Consider the following 17,379-nt stretch of genomic DNA (forward strand, 5'->3'; position numbering starts at 1 on the left):
TTTTTGTTACCTTTTTTTGTACATCATGTATAAAGTACCCAGATAGCACAGAATATTTATAAAATATGCATAGAATATTTATAATTATTTTAATATTTTATAAATATTTATCATAAATATCAGAAAATATTTACGATAATTATTATGGTAAATATCATAAATATATTTATTAAATCATTATAATACAGATTTTTTTTATTTATATTTTCTTTAAATAAATACTCAGTAAGAAATCATGAGTTAAAAAGACATATAATCAACGATTTTTTTAATCAAAACGATCGGTTGATATAGTCTAATCTAAAATTTGGTCGATTAAATGTTTTTGTGTTTTCCAAACTCTATTAACCATTTATAAAAAGTTAAAAATGTATAAAAAATATTTATAAGTAACTTCTTAGACGTTTATTTTAAAATAGAATATATAATTATAATATACACTGAAATATACTTAGGCAATCGTAGTTTAACAAATAAATTTACGTACACATCGATATATACGTAAATTTATTTGTTAAAAGACATTCTGTTGCAGAATGTAACTCAAAAATAGAAATAATTTTATGACATTTTTAATTTGATTAATTTCCATTTTTGCCAGCCTTATATAATTCTCACAACAAAAATCAAATACGAGACAGATAAATGAAAGAACTAACAATTTAGTTAAAAAATATTTACAAAATAATTACTATAAATATTTATCTTTACATACCATAAATATTATATAAAATATTAAATCTATGTTTTAATAATATGTTAAATAAAGGTTTTTATAAAACATTTTTAAAATATTTATATAATATTAGAAAAATATATATATTCATAAATATTTATGAATCTTTATTATAAATATTATGTGTTATCTGGTTAGTCTCGCTTTGTCTCACTTCTTACCTCTCACTTACCGCATGGTAGCACGCAATACTTGTAAGTAGGAAAGAGAATGAGAGACTTTAATGCGAATCGCTGCGGTGCGTATCTCTGATGAGAGCGGCGCACGAGTAGTAGCAGCACTTTCTTCGATCGCACACTGTTCTTCGATGTCTCGGCGCGAAGAGGTGCGAGCGATTTGGCGTGCGTTACCACAACAAGCACTAGCTGATATATCTGTTGTCATCGGAAAACGAAGTCAATTTGAATATTTCACGAAGTAAGTGTATTCTTCTTCTTTTTCCTTTTGCATTAGACTTGAACCTTTTTTTGTATTCTAAAAATTTTAGATTTTAATAAAGTACAGATATATATATACTTATATCTGCACTTTTTTATTTTATATATGTATATACATATAACCCAGCTAACTATTTCTGCGGAGGCAAATGCAGGCAACAACTTTTGTTTGTAAAAGCCGCAGATAAGAAACATATTTTGTCATTGCAAACACTGTGAGCATAAATTCAGTAAATATTTCCCAACATCTGTTAGCAGATTATATTGACAAAGTGGCAATAAGTAGCAAGCAGATCTGTCGAAAGTGTTGATGCCAAAAACGCAGCAGATCCTGCAGATCTGGGATTTTTCTTCGATTTGCTGAGCATTTGGCGCAAATCTGTCCTCAGTTTACGATTGACAAATCTGTTCCCAGTCTGTTGCCAATCTGTCGTCGCACTGTTAGTGACAGATCTGCTCTGACGTTGCACCCAACTTGATAGGATATACTTTCAACTTTTGATTGCAATTGGGGCGCACTCGAAGACACAGTAGGCCCTGGATTTGCAGCCATATTTGGTCGTATTTTTGTTTCCCGATTGTTAACAATTTTCAAGCAAATAGTTAGCTGGGTAAATATACGCGCTATGCTAATTATAATAAGTAATAAACAAAATATACAAAGAAAAGAGATAAATTTGGACAATGCAAACTTTTTATTAATTTAAATAATGCGCATCGCGTAATATATAAATATTTTTTTCATTTCTCGATTTTTAAATAAATTCAGCCGTTTTACAAAAATCTAGATTTTTTAAACATTTATAAAAATTTTACAGAATATATCATATATTAATAAAATATAATTAATTCCATATATATATATATATATATATATATGTACATTAAACAGTTTTTCAATTCCTAGAGCGTCAACAAAATTGTATAACAGCCTCTCTATTCTGCTTTCTTTTTCTGCAATAATTAATTTCTTTATTTAAGTTTATGACATTTTAAAATAATTGCATTAATTAAATCAAAAAGAAATATATTCAAGGATGTTGTTATTCTTATCCAGTTTCTCTGTCAACTTCTATAGAAAATCTATTTGAATACTTGATTTAGGTATATACTATAAGTCATTGTTTAATCGATATAATTCCATATCTTTATATGTATATATAAGTTTCTCATACAGCATATTTAGTCAATAATAAAATAAGAAAGAGAAAAAATTCCCTGAGCGAATATTAGATCAATCGATAAATAAATATTCATATTTTTTCTTGAACGCGATGATTGATGAAGCATGAGAATGTAGCAGAATGAAATTTAGAATCTGCATTAGCATACAATTGCGAACAATGCAATTTCGCCACGAGCAATATCAGAGGAATCTCCCGTAATTTGAGTCTTCGGTATAAGTTGTAAAAAAAGATGAGTGCAATATGCTTTGTGTCTGTATTATTGCGACAGTTTTATTCGTTAGCCAACTAGAAATCAGGAAACAGTACATATTATTAATTCACATTTAATATTTTTACGTTTTATGCTGACTTTTAATTAGTGTAGCTTAATTTCATTATGTAAATTTTATATTAATTAAAAAAAGATTTTCTCCTTATTATATAGATTAAAAATAGTTTTATTAATAAATCTTATTTTGAAAAATTTTTTATTTTTTTTATTTTCTTCTTTTTTGTTTTGAAAAAATTAATTGTGTTAGAAATAATATGTTATCATATATTTATATAGATTGATATCACTTCGGCATATTGCAATTATTCTTAATGAGCCATCCGAAAAGATCATACTTCCTAGTTTCACAATCCAATTGTCGTTTGTGATAGGCAGACTGGAGACGCTTTCATGCTCTGTTTCGGCGACTTGAGTTCACCGAGTTTCTACAGGATATGCTTTGAGAGATGCTTTAATGGTGGGAGAGAGATAGGTGAACGCGTAAATCTCATATTCATTGCTTATATCTCGCTTAAAATATCAAGTTTTATTACGTGCTGTTAATTAAACTTTGTTTCAATTAATCTTGTTTTTTTCCTTTTCTTTATTTTTTTTCTCATTGCATATTATTGCAGATTCCTTCCCTGAATTTAACTTGTTGAATTTAACTGGTAATTGTCCCAACAAACATAAAATATAACTGTTGTGAAATATAAGAAGAACTTGTATGTATGTGTGTATATATGATAGATGATGATACATTTTATTTATATTATATGTTATGTAATCTTTTTTTATACATATATAGAATATAATTATTATAAAACTGTTATATTTCTTCTTATTTATTCGTTCATATGATTGCGTTCATCAACAACACGAAAATGACAGTCATTTTAATCACAAATAATCCTTTCCTTTTTTCATATAAATTTATAAAAGATGAAATAAAGCAAAAATATTTTTAAAAAAGGTAAAAATCTTCTCTCAACCGTACTGGCAAATATTATTTATTTAATCACAACGTTTCGACCCTTCTTTGAGTCCTTATCAAGTGATCTAGATATACATAGACCGAGATTAATACATTAAAAAAAATAAAATTACTTCACTGACAATATTACAAAATTATAAAAAGAAAAAGAAGCGAGACTTACTTGTAAAATTAAAAATAAAATTATAATTCTAAGATGTCAAGAACGAACATAGTGTCGGTTTGACAACACGTCAAGACTCTTAGACGAGTTATTGGAGACTAAACGACCTTTATTATTTTGTCGTAGATATTACTTAGATTGTCAGTATCCTTTTGTAAATTAATAGCGTTATTATTTTCCTTAATAAAGAACATTTCAGCGATTTCTCTTTTTCTTACGTGTTTTTCACTATGCAAGATAACAGGTGAAGTCCAGTCAAAATCGTGATCGAATTCAATTTTATGTTTGCTGATAACTGATAAATTACTCGAATGCATTTTGATGTTGCTAAAATGTTCCTTTACACGTGTACAAAGATGTCTTTTTGTTTGTCCGATGTATGACACGTTGCAATCCCTACAATTAATTTTGTAAACCACTTCAGTTTTTTTATCTGTAGGCAGTCTATCCTTGCCGAGTGTGATCAAATGATTTGGCTTTTTAGGAACATTATGAACAACATTAAATCCGATATTTTTAAAAATTCGATCGATATTGCCTAAACTATTAACATAAGGTAGTGAAATGAAAGGAGACTTATCAACAATATTTCGCTCATTACTCGATTCATTCATGTTTCTGTGTTTTAAAAAATTAATCCTTTTTTTAACCCAACGATCGATTACATGTTTAGGAAAGCAGTTATTAAATAAAATCTGTTTCACGATATTAATATTCTCGTCGTGAAACTGGTCATTAGATAAAAGAATCGCGTGATCTACAAGATTAAAGATTGTGTTCATTTTATATTTAAAAGGATGATTGGAAAAGAAATTTATATATCTGTTCGAACACGTTTCCTTCCTGTACCAATTTGTTACAAGCTTTCCACTTGACCGAGAGATCGTTGTATTTAAAAAATTAAGACATCCGTCTGATTCCGTCTCAAATGTAAAAGTTAAACGGTGGTGATAGTTATTAAAAGTATCAATTATTTCATGGATTTTTGTCTTTGGAATAATAGCGAAAATATCGTCAACATATCTATAATAAGTCGGAACATTAAAACTAAGTCGGCTCAAACACTGCGTTTCAAGATCATCCATCACCATGTCTGCCAAGATGGGTGAGAGAGGAGATCTCATGGGACTGCCAAAGATTTGTTCATAATATTGTTCGTTAAAGCTAAAACTAGTAGAATCTGAAATAAATTCGACGGCATATAAGAACTGAGCACGACTAAAATTCGTGTTTTGAGAAATGTCACTCCATCGTTTCTCAATAGAAATATTTTTGTATATTTACACTACCCTCTATAAGTTTGGAAGCACCTTACATTTTACAGTTAAAGAATTGCATGGCAGCGATCTGTTCTAAATAAAAATGTCATTTAATTATTTATTTATTTTATAATTTATTTATACAAAAATCTGCACAGATCTGTCAAAAGAATCCTCTTAATTTAAAAGATAAATTCTCTAAAGAAATAGATCTTTAATTAGATATTCGTAATATGCAAGAATATAAACTTAATGGATGCTTTTTATCAGTATATTATTTGAAATATTATTAATCGTGATAACAAAAAACAGTCTTATAAATGGATATTTGTTATTTATTGCATACAGTATCCTTCGCAAGTATCCTTCACAAGTTATCCTTCATAAACACTTTACATTTTACAATTAAACAATCGCATGGCAGCGATCTGTCATATATAAAAATGTCAATTAAATATTTAACGATTTATTGATACATAAAATCAACAGATCGCTGCCATACGATTGTTTAACTGTAAAATGTAGGGTGTTTCCAAACTTATGGAGGGTACTGTATTACAATATTCCATATACATATTTGTTCGCTTGTCGAAATTATCCTCATTATAAAAATACCTCTAATTAATCACATTTAAACAATTCAGAACAAAATTATTTTTTGAAATATTAAACAAAATTTTTTTCAAAAATTATTTTCTCAAAATATTATTTAATATAGTTAAATAGAAAAAATATAAATGTTCTTACCATGAAAACCTTTCGTAAAATGTTTTCTAAATATCGAATATTTTTCAATATTATATTGAGAAAAGGCAGCTCTATCTATATCAAGATAGTTTCATTCTTTAAATTCGTTTTTGAGTCAACTAAGAATTTAAATACTTCCCGTATATGTGTATAAAGTTTTATCAAAACCAAAATTTTCTGGTTTGCAATATTTTCTTGTTAGTTATCTACTGACAATAAGATCCGATAATTTAGTACTTTAGACACACATCATTGTTATTGAATGCTTTTGCATTATTGTTATTGAATGCATTTAGTGAACACAAATCGGCACAAATCTAAATCTTTTTTACTCCGTACTGAAAAAAAAGATGAACTCTGAACTAGTGTAGCTAAAAATAAATAAATTTCAGATTTGTGTCAACTTGTGTCACAAAATGGAAGCACTTATTGAGTGTGATTTAGCACAAGACACTTAATGCGAGTTTCTTTGATTCAATAAATTTCCATTTATGCTGTATAATAGAAAGAATTTCATGCTTATTTATATTATAGGTGATGCAGTTCAGACAGTTAACAATTTGGTTATTTATGCTCGTGACGACTGGTTTCGTGTATACTGATATTAGCAATTGGGATGCATGTAGTGGACGATTGGAGCGCGCTTTGGACGCACTTCATAGAGATTCTACCAGAAGAAACAAATTGGACGAAGAAGAGAAGACTGGAACATTGTATCAGCGGGAACTTCGTTCTGTTCCCCTGGAAATGTCCGTTTCTCGTGTAACTATAAAGGTAATATATTTCCTCTATACTCCGTTCAACGACAAAACGTGCATTGGACAAAAATTTATCCGTTTTTGCCCTCTGAAATGGCATAAGGTCCCCGAAACATATTGGATCACCGTTAGTATCTCTCATCTCTATTTCCCGTCTATGCGCAAACCGATGCACGTTCTCTCGTTGAACGGAGTATAGAAATTGCGAAAGCGATCTGTATTATAAAAAATAAATAAAATTGAACGAATAATAATATTAAGAACGTAAATATTTGAGAAATGCCAGACAGAATTTAAAAAAGGTAAAAATCTTCTCTCGACCGTACTGGCAAATATTATTTATTCAATCACAACGTTTCGACCCTTCTTTGAGTCCTTATCAAGTGATCTAGATATACATAGACAGAAATTAATACATTAAAAAAACAAAATTACTTCACTAATAATATTACAAAATGATAAAAAGAAAAAGAAGCGAGACTTACTTGTAAAATTAAAAATAAAATTATAATTCTAAGATGTCAAAAACGAACATAGTGTCGGTTTGACAACACGTCAAGACTCTTAAACGAGTTATTGGAGATTCCCAGAATAATATTAAGCATGTAATTTGGATTTTATTTTGCAGCTTTTGGAGAACACAAAAAAGTCCGGAGGCAATTGGGCGCGAGTTGAACAATGTGTATACGAGCCTGATAGCAGTTCTCTGAAAACACGCGTTGTGTTTAATGATCTGTCAGTGTCTGCGATAGTATCCCTAATGCCGCGAAATCATCACGTCCCTCTTTCCGCTGAATCTTGCAGAATGACATTACGATTGAGACGAGTGGGAATAGACTTTCTTACGAGTCCAATCGCGCGTGGACATGGCCAAATGCGTATACGTACAGAGTCCAGTTTCTTGGAGCCTAAATTCGCCTCGATCTATGCATACGGCTGCCATCCTACGCGCCTCAACAAACAAATTAAACGACAAGATAAATGGCCATCGTATAATCATTTAAGCAGTGACAAGGTAACTATATTTATTTTTACAATATTTTTACGAAATTAATTATAATAACGTTTATTTGATTTTCTTAGAGTCACAAAGGCGCTTTTTTGCAAAAAGCACCCAATCTTTTATAATATCTTTTTAACTTCTTTTCACCTGAACGATTTTATAATTATAATCCTTTTTTCCTCCACCTCCCATTTCCCTCTTCTTTCTCCTCTTCCTCATTCTCTTTTCCTCCATTTTTCTCGTCTTTTTATAAATTCTTTTTTAAGAACTTCTTATGAAGCATATGGGACGTTTAGATTCAAATCTGGGATTTTTCACCTAGTAGTCTGTCACTTAAAATTTTCACGCGAGGCCACATGTCACCTTTATTTTTACAAAATTGAAAAACTTATTTTGTATTACACGTGCAGGCAAAGTGGCACTTTGTGTGCGTGTTTTCTGTGCGGGAAGCGGCCGATTTCCCACGCCGCCATCTAGCGGCGACGCGGTGAGTGAATAAGCCGCATTCAAAGCCATTGCCTACGGCTATTCCCGCATCGTGCCGCCGCAAGATGGCGGCGTGCGATCGGCCACCTCGCGCACAGAAAACGCGCACAAAGCCACTTTGCCTGCACTTGTAATACAAAATAGTATGTGTATCACGTGCAGATTGACAATTGTTCACTCGTGTGGGGTGTTTGCACTCGCCTTCGGCTCGTGCGTCCATCCCCCGCACTCGTGACCAATTGTCAACTTTCCGCACTTGATACACAATATACTATTATAGGTTAACAAGGCTCTGTAATATAAATATAAATTTATAGTGTAAGACAGGCAATAAAAGCCAATCGCGGAAGACAGTGTGTTATCCCAACGAAACTAAATTTTTTCGTTAGAATTAAATATCTGTGCACAAGGCACCAAATTTTACTTGGTCACGGCCAAGATTTTAAAATATGAAATAATCTCATATTTTTGAGATTTAATTTCAATAATCCTTTAACCCCTCTACGGAAATAAATAAATAAATGCAAGAGAAAAATATAGATCCGAAAGTCGCTAAATCGGGAATCGAATCCGAGACCTTTCGCTTGCCGGGTTACTGCTCTTCCAACTGAGCTATTCAGATTTCGATTCTATACTTGTCTCTGTTATATATATAATAATGTTGATAAACAAACGTCTTTAAGCCAGCATGTATAAGTTAAGAGTTTAACACGGCTCTGTAATATAAATATAAATTTAAAGTGTAAGACAGGCAATAAGAGCTAATCGCGGAAGAAAGGCGTTTGTTTATCAACATTATTATAATTAATTAATGAAAGGCTCGTATAAATTAACAAAATTAAACAAATCAAATATAGTAGGCCAACTGAACGAGCAAAAAATAAGATGTAAAAATTTTTTTATTAATAGTTAAATAATTAAATTATCATTCCGTTACAGAAACAATATAAATCGTAAACGTTTCGACTGCACTACAGTCTTTTTCAATACATAAAAGTTAAATATTAAAATACAAAGTTAAATGTTAAAAATACAAAGTTAGTTAAATATTAAAATATAAAATTAAAACGATTCTTCGCTGTTGACCAATAGATGTGCAAGACGATTGGTCTGAGATGCCAAGTTATGTGACATTTAATCATGCTGCGGATATATTACTCGAATTAAATCAATGTCAGATAAAATTAAAAAATCTTTCAACTTACATTATCGTTTTAACAAGTCCTTCTTCCCGATCTTTCAAGTGTGTGTTGCGAAGTCTGAATAACAAATGTCAAAGTAGAGAGCGTGATGTATTTATTTATTACCAATGTTTTTTCTAAACTATGATTCAGCAAATTTTTTAAGTATGTCAAAATAACTACTGTCTAACAATTCGGTGTCTTTATTTAAATTAATTCCATTTTTCTGTTCTTTAATGTGGATCATTTCAGATATTAGCCTTTTATGGTAATACTTTTCATGATCCATAATTTTAGTGTTGTCCCAGTCAAATGTATGTTGTTCGTTTAGAATGTGTTCCGTGACAACCGAATGTTTCGCAGAGTCTAATTTAATATTATTTTTGTGTTGGATAGCAAAATGTTAATAGCTTTCTCTATGTTTTTTTTGTGAAATTGCGGATGTGATAGTAATATAGCTCTATCTACCAAGTTATAAATTGTTCTTATTTTATGACAAGTCGGATGATTTGAAAAAAATGAAAGTAATCTATCTGAGAATGTCTTTTTGTGATCAATCTAAATAAATTTTATTATCTATTACTTTGATCATTATGTCTAAAAAGCTTATACAACGATTATCCTCTTTTTCCAATGTAAAACATAGAGAAAGCTATTAACATTTTGCTATCCAACGGTTATCCTCTTGATCTAATTTTCACAGAAACAAAACGCAGATTGAAAAATCTCTCAACTAAGAAATTCAACAAGTCTAATAACAATAATATAACAGATACTAATAATACTAATACTAACATGAAATATTTTGTCATACCATATATAGAATCAATATCTGAGAAAGTTGCTTCAGCAATAAGAAGACCTGACGTAGTGGTGGAATATCGTTGTATTAAAAAATTGAATGACTTCATAAAAGTTCAAAAGGACAGAAATAATTGCCCCACGAATTCTAATGTTATTTATAGATTGAATTGCAACGATTGTGATGCCACATATGTCGGACAGACAAAAAGACAGTTAGGAACGAGACTTAAAGAACACAAAAATAATATTAAATTAGACTCTGCGAAACATTCGGTTGTCACGGAACACATTCTAAACGAACAACATACATTTGACTGGGACAACACTAAAATTATGGATCATGAAAAGAATTACCATAAAAGGCTAATATCTGAAATGATCCACATTAAAGAACAGAAAAATGGAATTAATTTAAATAAAGACACCGAATTGTTAGACAGTAGTTATTTTGACATACTTAAAAAATTTGCTGAATCATAGTTTAGAAAAAACATTGGTAATAAATAAATACATCACGCTCTCTACTTTGACATTTGTTATTCAGACTTCGCAACACACACTTGAAAGATCAGGAAGAAGGACTTGTTAAAACGATAATGTAAGTTGAAAGATTTTTTAATTTTATCTGACATTGATTTAATTCGAGTAATATATCCGCAGCATGATTAAATGTCACATAACTTGGCATCTCAGACCAATCGTCTTGCACATCTATTGGTCAACAGCGAAGAATCGTTTTAATTTTATATTTTAATATTTAACTAACTTTGTATTTTTAACATTTAACTTTGTATTTTAATATTTAACTTTTATGTATTGAAAAAGACTGTAGTGCAGTCGAAACGTTTACGATTTATATTGTTTCTGTAACGGAATGATAATTTAATTATTTAACTATTAATAAAAAAATTTTTACATCTTATTTTTTGCTCGTTCAGTTGGCCTACTATATTTGATTTGTTTAACATTATTATATATATAACAGAGAAAAGTATAGAATCGAAAGGATCTGAATAGCTCAGTTGGAAGAGCAGTCGCCCGGCAAGCGAAAGGTCTCGGGTTCGATTCCCGATTTAGCGACTTTCGGATCTATATTTTTCTCTTGCATTTATTTATTTATTTATTTCCGTAGGGAGGTTAAAAGATTATTGAAATTAAATCTCAAAAATATGAGATTATTTCATATTTTAAAATCTTGGCCGTGACCAAGTAAAATTTGGTGCCTTGTGCACAGATATTTAATTCTAACGAAAAAATTTAGTTTCGTTGGGATAACGCACTGTCTTCCGCGATTGGCTCTTATTGCCTGTCTTACACTTTAAATTTATATACTATTATAGTCTTTGAACATAAATGTAAAATATACTCACCTGCAAAAAAATGTGTCACCAAAAAGCATTTTATAACATCTTTGAATTGCGATAACTCAGTAAATAATTATCATATATTCAGATAAACTAACCAGCTTAAATTAAAACTTAAACATTTCTCTTAAGCGGTTACATACACCTAGAGAACCGAAAAATTAACCCAACTTTGACATTTTATTCTGGCTAAATGAATAGTAGGAATTAAATAAGACTTTTTATGATTATAAGTTTATATTTTGACAATATAAAAAAAATAAATATAATTAAAAAATTGCAACAGAAACAAAATATGGTTGCTGGCGTAGGAAAAAAACGTGTTTTGCGGTGGACGCTCTCCCGCCTAAACGATTCATGTAAAACAAAAAAACCATATGGTGTGTTTAAGTTAACGGTAGTGATTGGTCGTTGACGTTTGCCGAATTTCGATTTTGTCGTTTGTTATAAAATAGCGACGTGTTAAAAGACGAAAATTTTTCGCAATTTTTGAAATTTTTATTTTAACACGTCGCCATTTTATAACAAACAAAAAAATTAAAACTTGGCGAACGTCAATGACCAACCATTACTGTTAACTTAAAAACACCATATGGTTTTTTTGTTTCAGATGGATTGTTTAGGCGGGAGAGTGTCCATCGCAAAACACGTTTTTTTCCAACGCCAGCAACCATATTTTGTTTTTGTTGCAATTTTTTAATTATATTTATTTTTTTTATATTGTCAAAATATAAACTTATAATCATAAAAAGTCTTATTTGATTCCCACTATTCATTTAGCCGGAATAGAATGTCAAAGTTGGGTTAATTTTTCGGTCCTCTAGGTGTATGTAACCCCTTAATAAAATACAAAAGACTAAAATTGAATTATAAAAAATGTTATAAAAATTTTTTTACGATTTTTAAAAATAATATACCGTTTTGAAAAAAATGTTGCAAAACTGATCTTTTTTTCTAAGATCTGCAATTTAAAAATAAATTATTGTAAAAAATTTTTTAAATATGGATTTCTCAGAAAATGACTGACCTCCTCCAAAACTAATATTTTTTTTGTACCTGGGATAGCCGATTCCCCTAAGCTATGCAAAAAAAAGACATTTTTCCCCATATTTTAACTATCTTCAATGTCTGCCATTTTGTATAACTTTTTTATAATTCAATTTTGTGTTATTAAAAAAAATATTCAAGCTTTAATTAAAACAATGTGATAATCAAGCTCGTATCAAATGAAAATTAATACAATAGAAAAAGGCTTTTACACGAGCAAATTTGGTTGAATATGTATAATTACTGTATTTAAATATAAATTTTACAATAAAGTCATGTAAGACGTTTCGTCACTTACTTGTAACTTCTCAATCGCTAAATTCAATACAATTACATATAATAACAGACTATAAATTTTATCTTAAAGCTATAGTTGTCTTGTTGGCAATGTAAAATATACTAATATGTCCATGTTTTTTGTATTAATTTCGGTGGTCGGTAATAATTAATGTTCAATATCTTTTTATTTTTCGTCTTGATCTCCATAATAGTGTGTTATTCTTTATTGACTATTAGGCTGAATATATTTACTAGTATCTTTTTCTTGAGGGTGAGTATATTTTACATTTATGTTCAAACGCTATAATCGTTAGGATAACGCACTGTCTTCCGCGATTGGCTCTTATTGCCTGTCTTACACTTTAAATTTATATTTATATTACAGAGCCGTGTTAAACTCTTAAGCTATAAAATAAGTTTTTAATTTTTTTACTTTTAATTTTTTGCTATTCAACGCACAAACATCCTCGTTTAGCTCATATACGCCGTTTATTTCGAATTTGTATTTAACATATGGAGCCTTATTTCTATTCTTATTATTTGTTCAATTTTTTATTATTTTTCCTTTATAATTTTTTTATGCAAAGTGTTACAAGGAATTTATTTATATAATATATTCTTCCCATTCTTTCTATTCTTATTATTTTCTTTCTATTATTTCTATTTTTATTATTTGGTCAATTTTTGATTATTTTTCCTTTATAATTTTTTTATGGTAAAAACACTTATGGTAGTTCCATTTAAAAAAATCAAGTTGACCTTAAAATGACCTTGAAAAACGTTCCCCAAGGTCAAGCTGATAAGCCTAATAAATATAACTTTTTAAAGCCTATAACTTTTGTATGAAACTTTTTTTAATGTAGTTTTTTGTACACTCTATATAATATATATATAATATATAATTATAATGAGTGTTTAAAATAAAGTGTTACAAATTTTAATCTTTAAAAATATTAATTTAACATATATAAGATAGGCAATAAGAGCCAAATCGCGGATGACAGTGCGTTATTCTAAACGAAACTAAATTTTTTCGTTAGAATTAATACCTGTGCACAAGGCACCAAATTTTTACTTGGACACGGCCAAGATATAAAATTGGAATAATCTCTACAAGAGATTTTTAATTCCATGTATCCCCTATTCCCCCTAAAGAAATAAAGTGCGAGAGGAAAATATAGATCCGAAAGTCGCAGAATCGGGAATCGAACCCGAGACCTTTCGCTTGCCGGGCGACTGCTCTTCCAACTGAGCTATTCAGATTCTTTCGATTCTATACTTTTCTCTGTTATATATATTAATGTTGGTAAATAAACGCCTTTAAGCCAGCGTGTATAAATTAAGAGTTTAACTAGGCTCTGTAATATATAAATATAAATTTAACATATATAAGATAGGCAATAAGAGCCAAATCGCGGATGACAGTGCGTTATTCTAAACGAAACTAAATTTTTTCGTTAGAATTAATACCTGTGCACAAGGCACCAAATTTTTACTTGGAACATTAATATATATAACAACATTAATATATATAACAGAGAAAAGTATAGAATCGAAAGAATCTGAATAGCTCAGTTGGAAGAGCAGTCGCCCGGCAAGCGAAAGGTCTCGGGTTCGATTCCCGATTCTGCGACTTTCGGATCTATATTTTTCTCTCGCACTTTATTTCTTTAGGGGGAATAGGGGATACATGGAATTAAAAATCTCTTGTAGAGATTATTCCAATTTTATATCTTGGCCGTGTCCAAGTAAAAATTTGGTGCCTTGTGCACAGGTATTAATTCTAACGAAAAAATTTAGTTTCGTTTAGAATAACGCACTGTCATCCGCGATTTGGCTCTTATTGCCTATCCTATATATGTTAAATTTATATTTATATATTACAGAGCCTAGTTAAACTCTTAATTTATACACGCTGGCTTAAAGGCGTTTATTTACCAACATTAATATATATAACAGAGAAAAGTATAGAATCGAAAGAATCTGAATAGCTCAGTTGGAAGAGCAGTCGCCCGGCAAGCGAAAGGTCTCGGGTTCGATTCCCGATTCTGCGACTTTCGGATCTATATTTTTCTCTCGCACTTTATTTCTTTAGGGGGAATAGGGGATACATGGAATTAAAAATCTCTTGTAGAGATTATTCCAATTTTATATCTTGGCCGTGTCCAAGTAAAAATTTGGTGCCTTGTGCACAGGTATTAATTCTAACGAAAAAATTTAGTTTCGTTTAGAATAACGCACTGTCATCCGCGATTTGGCTCTTATTGCCTATCTTATATATGTTAAATTTATATTTATATATTACAGAGCCTAGTTAAACTCTTAATTTATACACGCTGGCTTAAAGGCGTTTATTTACCAACATTAATATATATAACAGAGAAAAGTATAGAATCGAAAGAATCTGAATAGCTCAGTTGGAAGAGCAGTCGCCCGGCAAGCGAAAGGTCTCGGGTTCGATTCCCGATTCTGCGACTTTCGGATCTATATTTTTCTCTCGCACTTTATTTCTTTAGGGGGAATAGGGGATACATGGAATTAAAAATCTCTTGTAGAGATTATTCCAATTTTATATCTTGGCCGTGTCCAAGTAAAAATTTGGTGCCTTGTGCACAGGTATTAATTCTAACGAAAAAATTTAGTTTCGTTTAGAATAACGCACTGTCATCCGCGATTTGGCTCTTATTGCCTATCTTATATATGTTAAATTTATATTTATATATTACAGAGCCTAGTTAAACTCTTAATTTAAAAATATTGTTTCCACAGAAAAATATTTTAAATAAAAGTTGCAAATATTTTAAGGGGGACATAAGTTAGTGTTATAAGAATGTTTGTAAGTTGTGGTTTTTAAGGTTTTTAGCTTGATTATTTTAAATGGAATTATTCTAAATGTTTTATGTAAGTAGTATTCCTTGTAATATTATACATAAAAAATTAACAGGATAAAATAGTCAAAAATTGACCGGTTTACGAGATATTTTATATCTTAATCTGACATATATTTTGATATAAAATACAAAATATCTCGTAAAAAATTTGATTTTCGATAATCTTACCTTAATATTTTTATGCACAGATATAAAAAAATAGTAAACAATTGGACACATGCAGCTACATATTTTTCCAAGATATTTTGATTTATAAATTAAAATGGATAACCCTTTGTATTGTATCTATTTTTACTTGTCATAGGTGACACCGCTACCGTTGTCCGTAAATGAAAAATATGATGCGGCGGAACCGAGAAAATTAGCAAGAATTGCTGAAGAAACGGACGTCGTTATACCTAATGAGAGTCGACATCCGCGTTACTCGCATACTCTTCAGGCAAATTTCGGCGTATGGAAGAAGAATTCTTGGATCACCAAATCATCGTTACGTCAAAGACGTTCGACGGTTCGACACCCGATCACCGCAATAATTATGACATCACAAGATCTCACGGAGAACGATCAGGAACAGACGGAAAAGTTCGTCAACTTCACCAAAATTCTTAATTTAACCGACAGCTTTGAAAACAAAGATCCATCGCAAAATATATCTCGCGAGGTAAGGGAATTGGTAGTGGACAACAAAGATTTCGATAATGTATTCGATTCTATCGATTCGGAAGATCCGAACAGGAATTGGCAGTCAAAGGAATATATTACGAGAGAAATGGAAGATGTATTTTTGCAGGGTGCTAGTCAAGTATTGACTAGATATATCGAATATCAATTGCATCCGGCGATTAAAGAGACGCTGATGTTGTCTATGGGTTACACTATCAGTTATGGGTAGATATACAGATAAAAAACAATAGACTATTCTAACGCAAGATTGTGTATATTTTTCATATAATTTTATATTAAAATAATGATTAAAGATTCTCTTTAATATTATCAGTCCAAAAATTAAAAGAATAAATATTTTACGACCAATGCTGGCTATTTACATTGATTTATATAATAAATCTTACACAACGTTTTGACAATAATTTTGGCTCTTTTCAAGTGTACAGTTAAATATTAAAAAAGAGAGAAAAAAAGAACACCGTTGTGTCGATGACACTTTGTCACTTGTTTGTATTAAACTTTTATGTTAAAAATCAATATTAAAAATAATAAAATATAAAAACTACATCACTTTTCATTCTTTCTTTGTCATTGCACAAATTATTTAAATATAAGGGGATCCTAAACGGTTAACCAAACTCCGACGGATGCTTTGAGAAGCCTTTTGTTTTTTTTCTTTTTTATCGACAAAATGCCTAGACAGCACACAATATTTATGATTAAATATTTTAAAAATGTTTTATAAAAACCTTTATTTAACATATTATTAAAACATAGATTACATATTTCATATAAAACATAGATTACATATTTCATATTATGGAATGTAAAGATAAATATTTATAGTAATTATTTTGTAAATATTTTTTAACTTAAATTTAAATTGTTAATTCTTTCATGTATCGCTATGTGACGTATCTTTCTCGTATTTGATTTTCCTCGTGAGAATTATATAAGGCTGGCAAAAACGAAAATGAATAAAATTAAAAATGTCATAGAATTATATATTTCTATTTTTAAACTACATTCTGCAACAGAATGTCTTTTAACAAATAAATTTTACGTATATATCGATTTGTACGTAAATTTATTTGTTAAACTACTCAGTTGCCTAAGTATATTCAGTG

General features: G+C 29.9%; 1 protein-coding gene across 1 annotated transcript; it reads left to right on the top strand.

The window, feature by feature from the left end:
- Positions 1–1,017: 1,017 nt before the first annotated feature.
- Positions 1,018–16,817, top strand: LOC114933655 (uncharacterized). Its single transcript, XM_029306258.2, has 4 exons — positions 1,018–1,153; positions 6,308–6,547; positions 7,160–7,546; positions 15,891–16,817. Exons 2-4 carry the CDS (start codon positions 6,311–6,313, stop codon positions 16,476–16,478), a joined length of 1,212 nt encoding a protein of 403 aa, XP_029162091.1. The 5' UTR covers positions 1,018–1,153; positions 6,308–6,310; the 3' UTR covers positions 16,479–16,817.
- Positions 16,818–17,379: the final 562 nt, after the last annotated feature.

The sequence above is a fragment of the Nylanderia fulva genome, unplaced genomic scaffold (genome assembly GCF_048542155.1).
Source record: "Nylanderia fulva isolate GAGA-0341 unplaced genomic scaffold, ASM4854215v1 Scaffold192, whole genome shotgun sequence".
Lineage (NCBI taxonomy): Eukaryota > Metazoa > Arthropoda > Insecta > Hymenoptera > Formicidae > Nylanderia > Nylanderia fulva.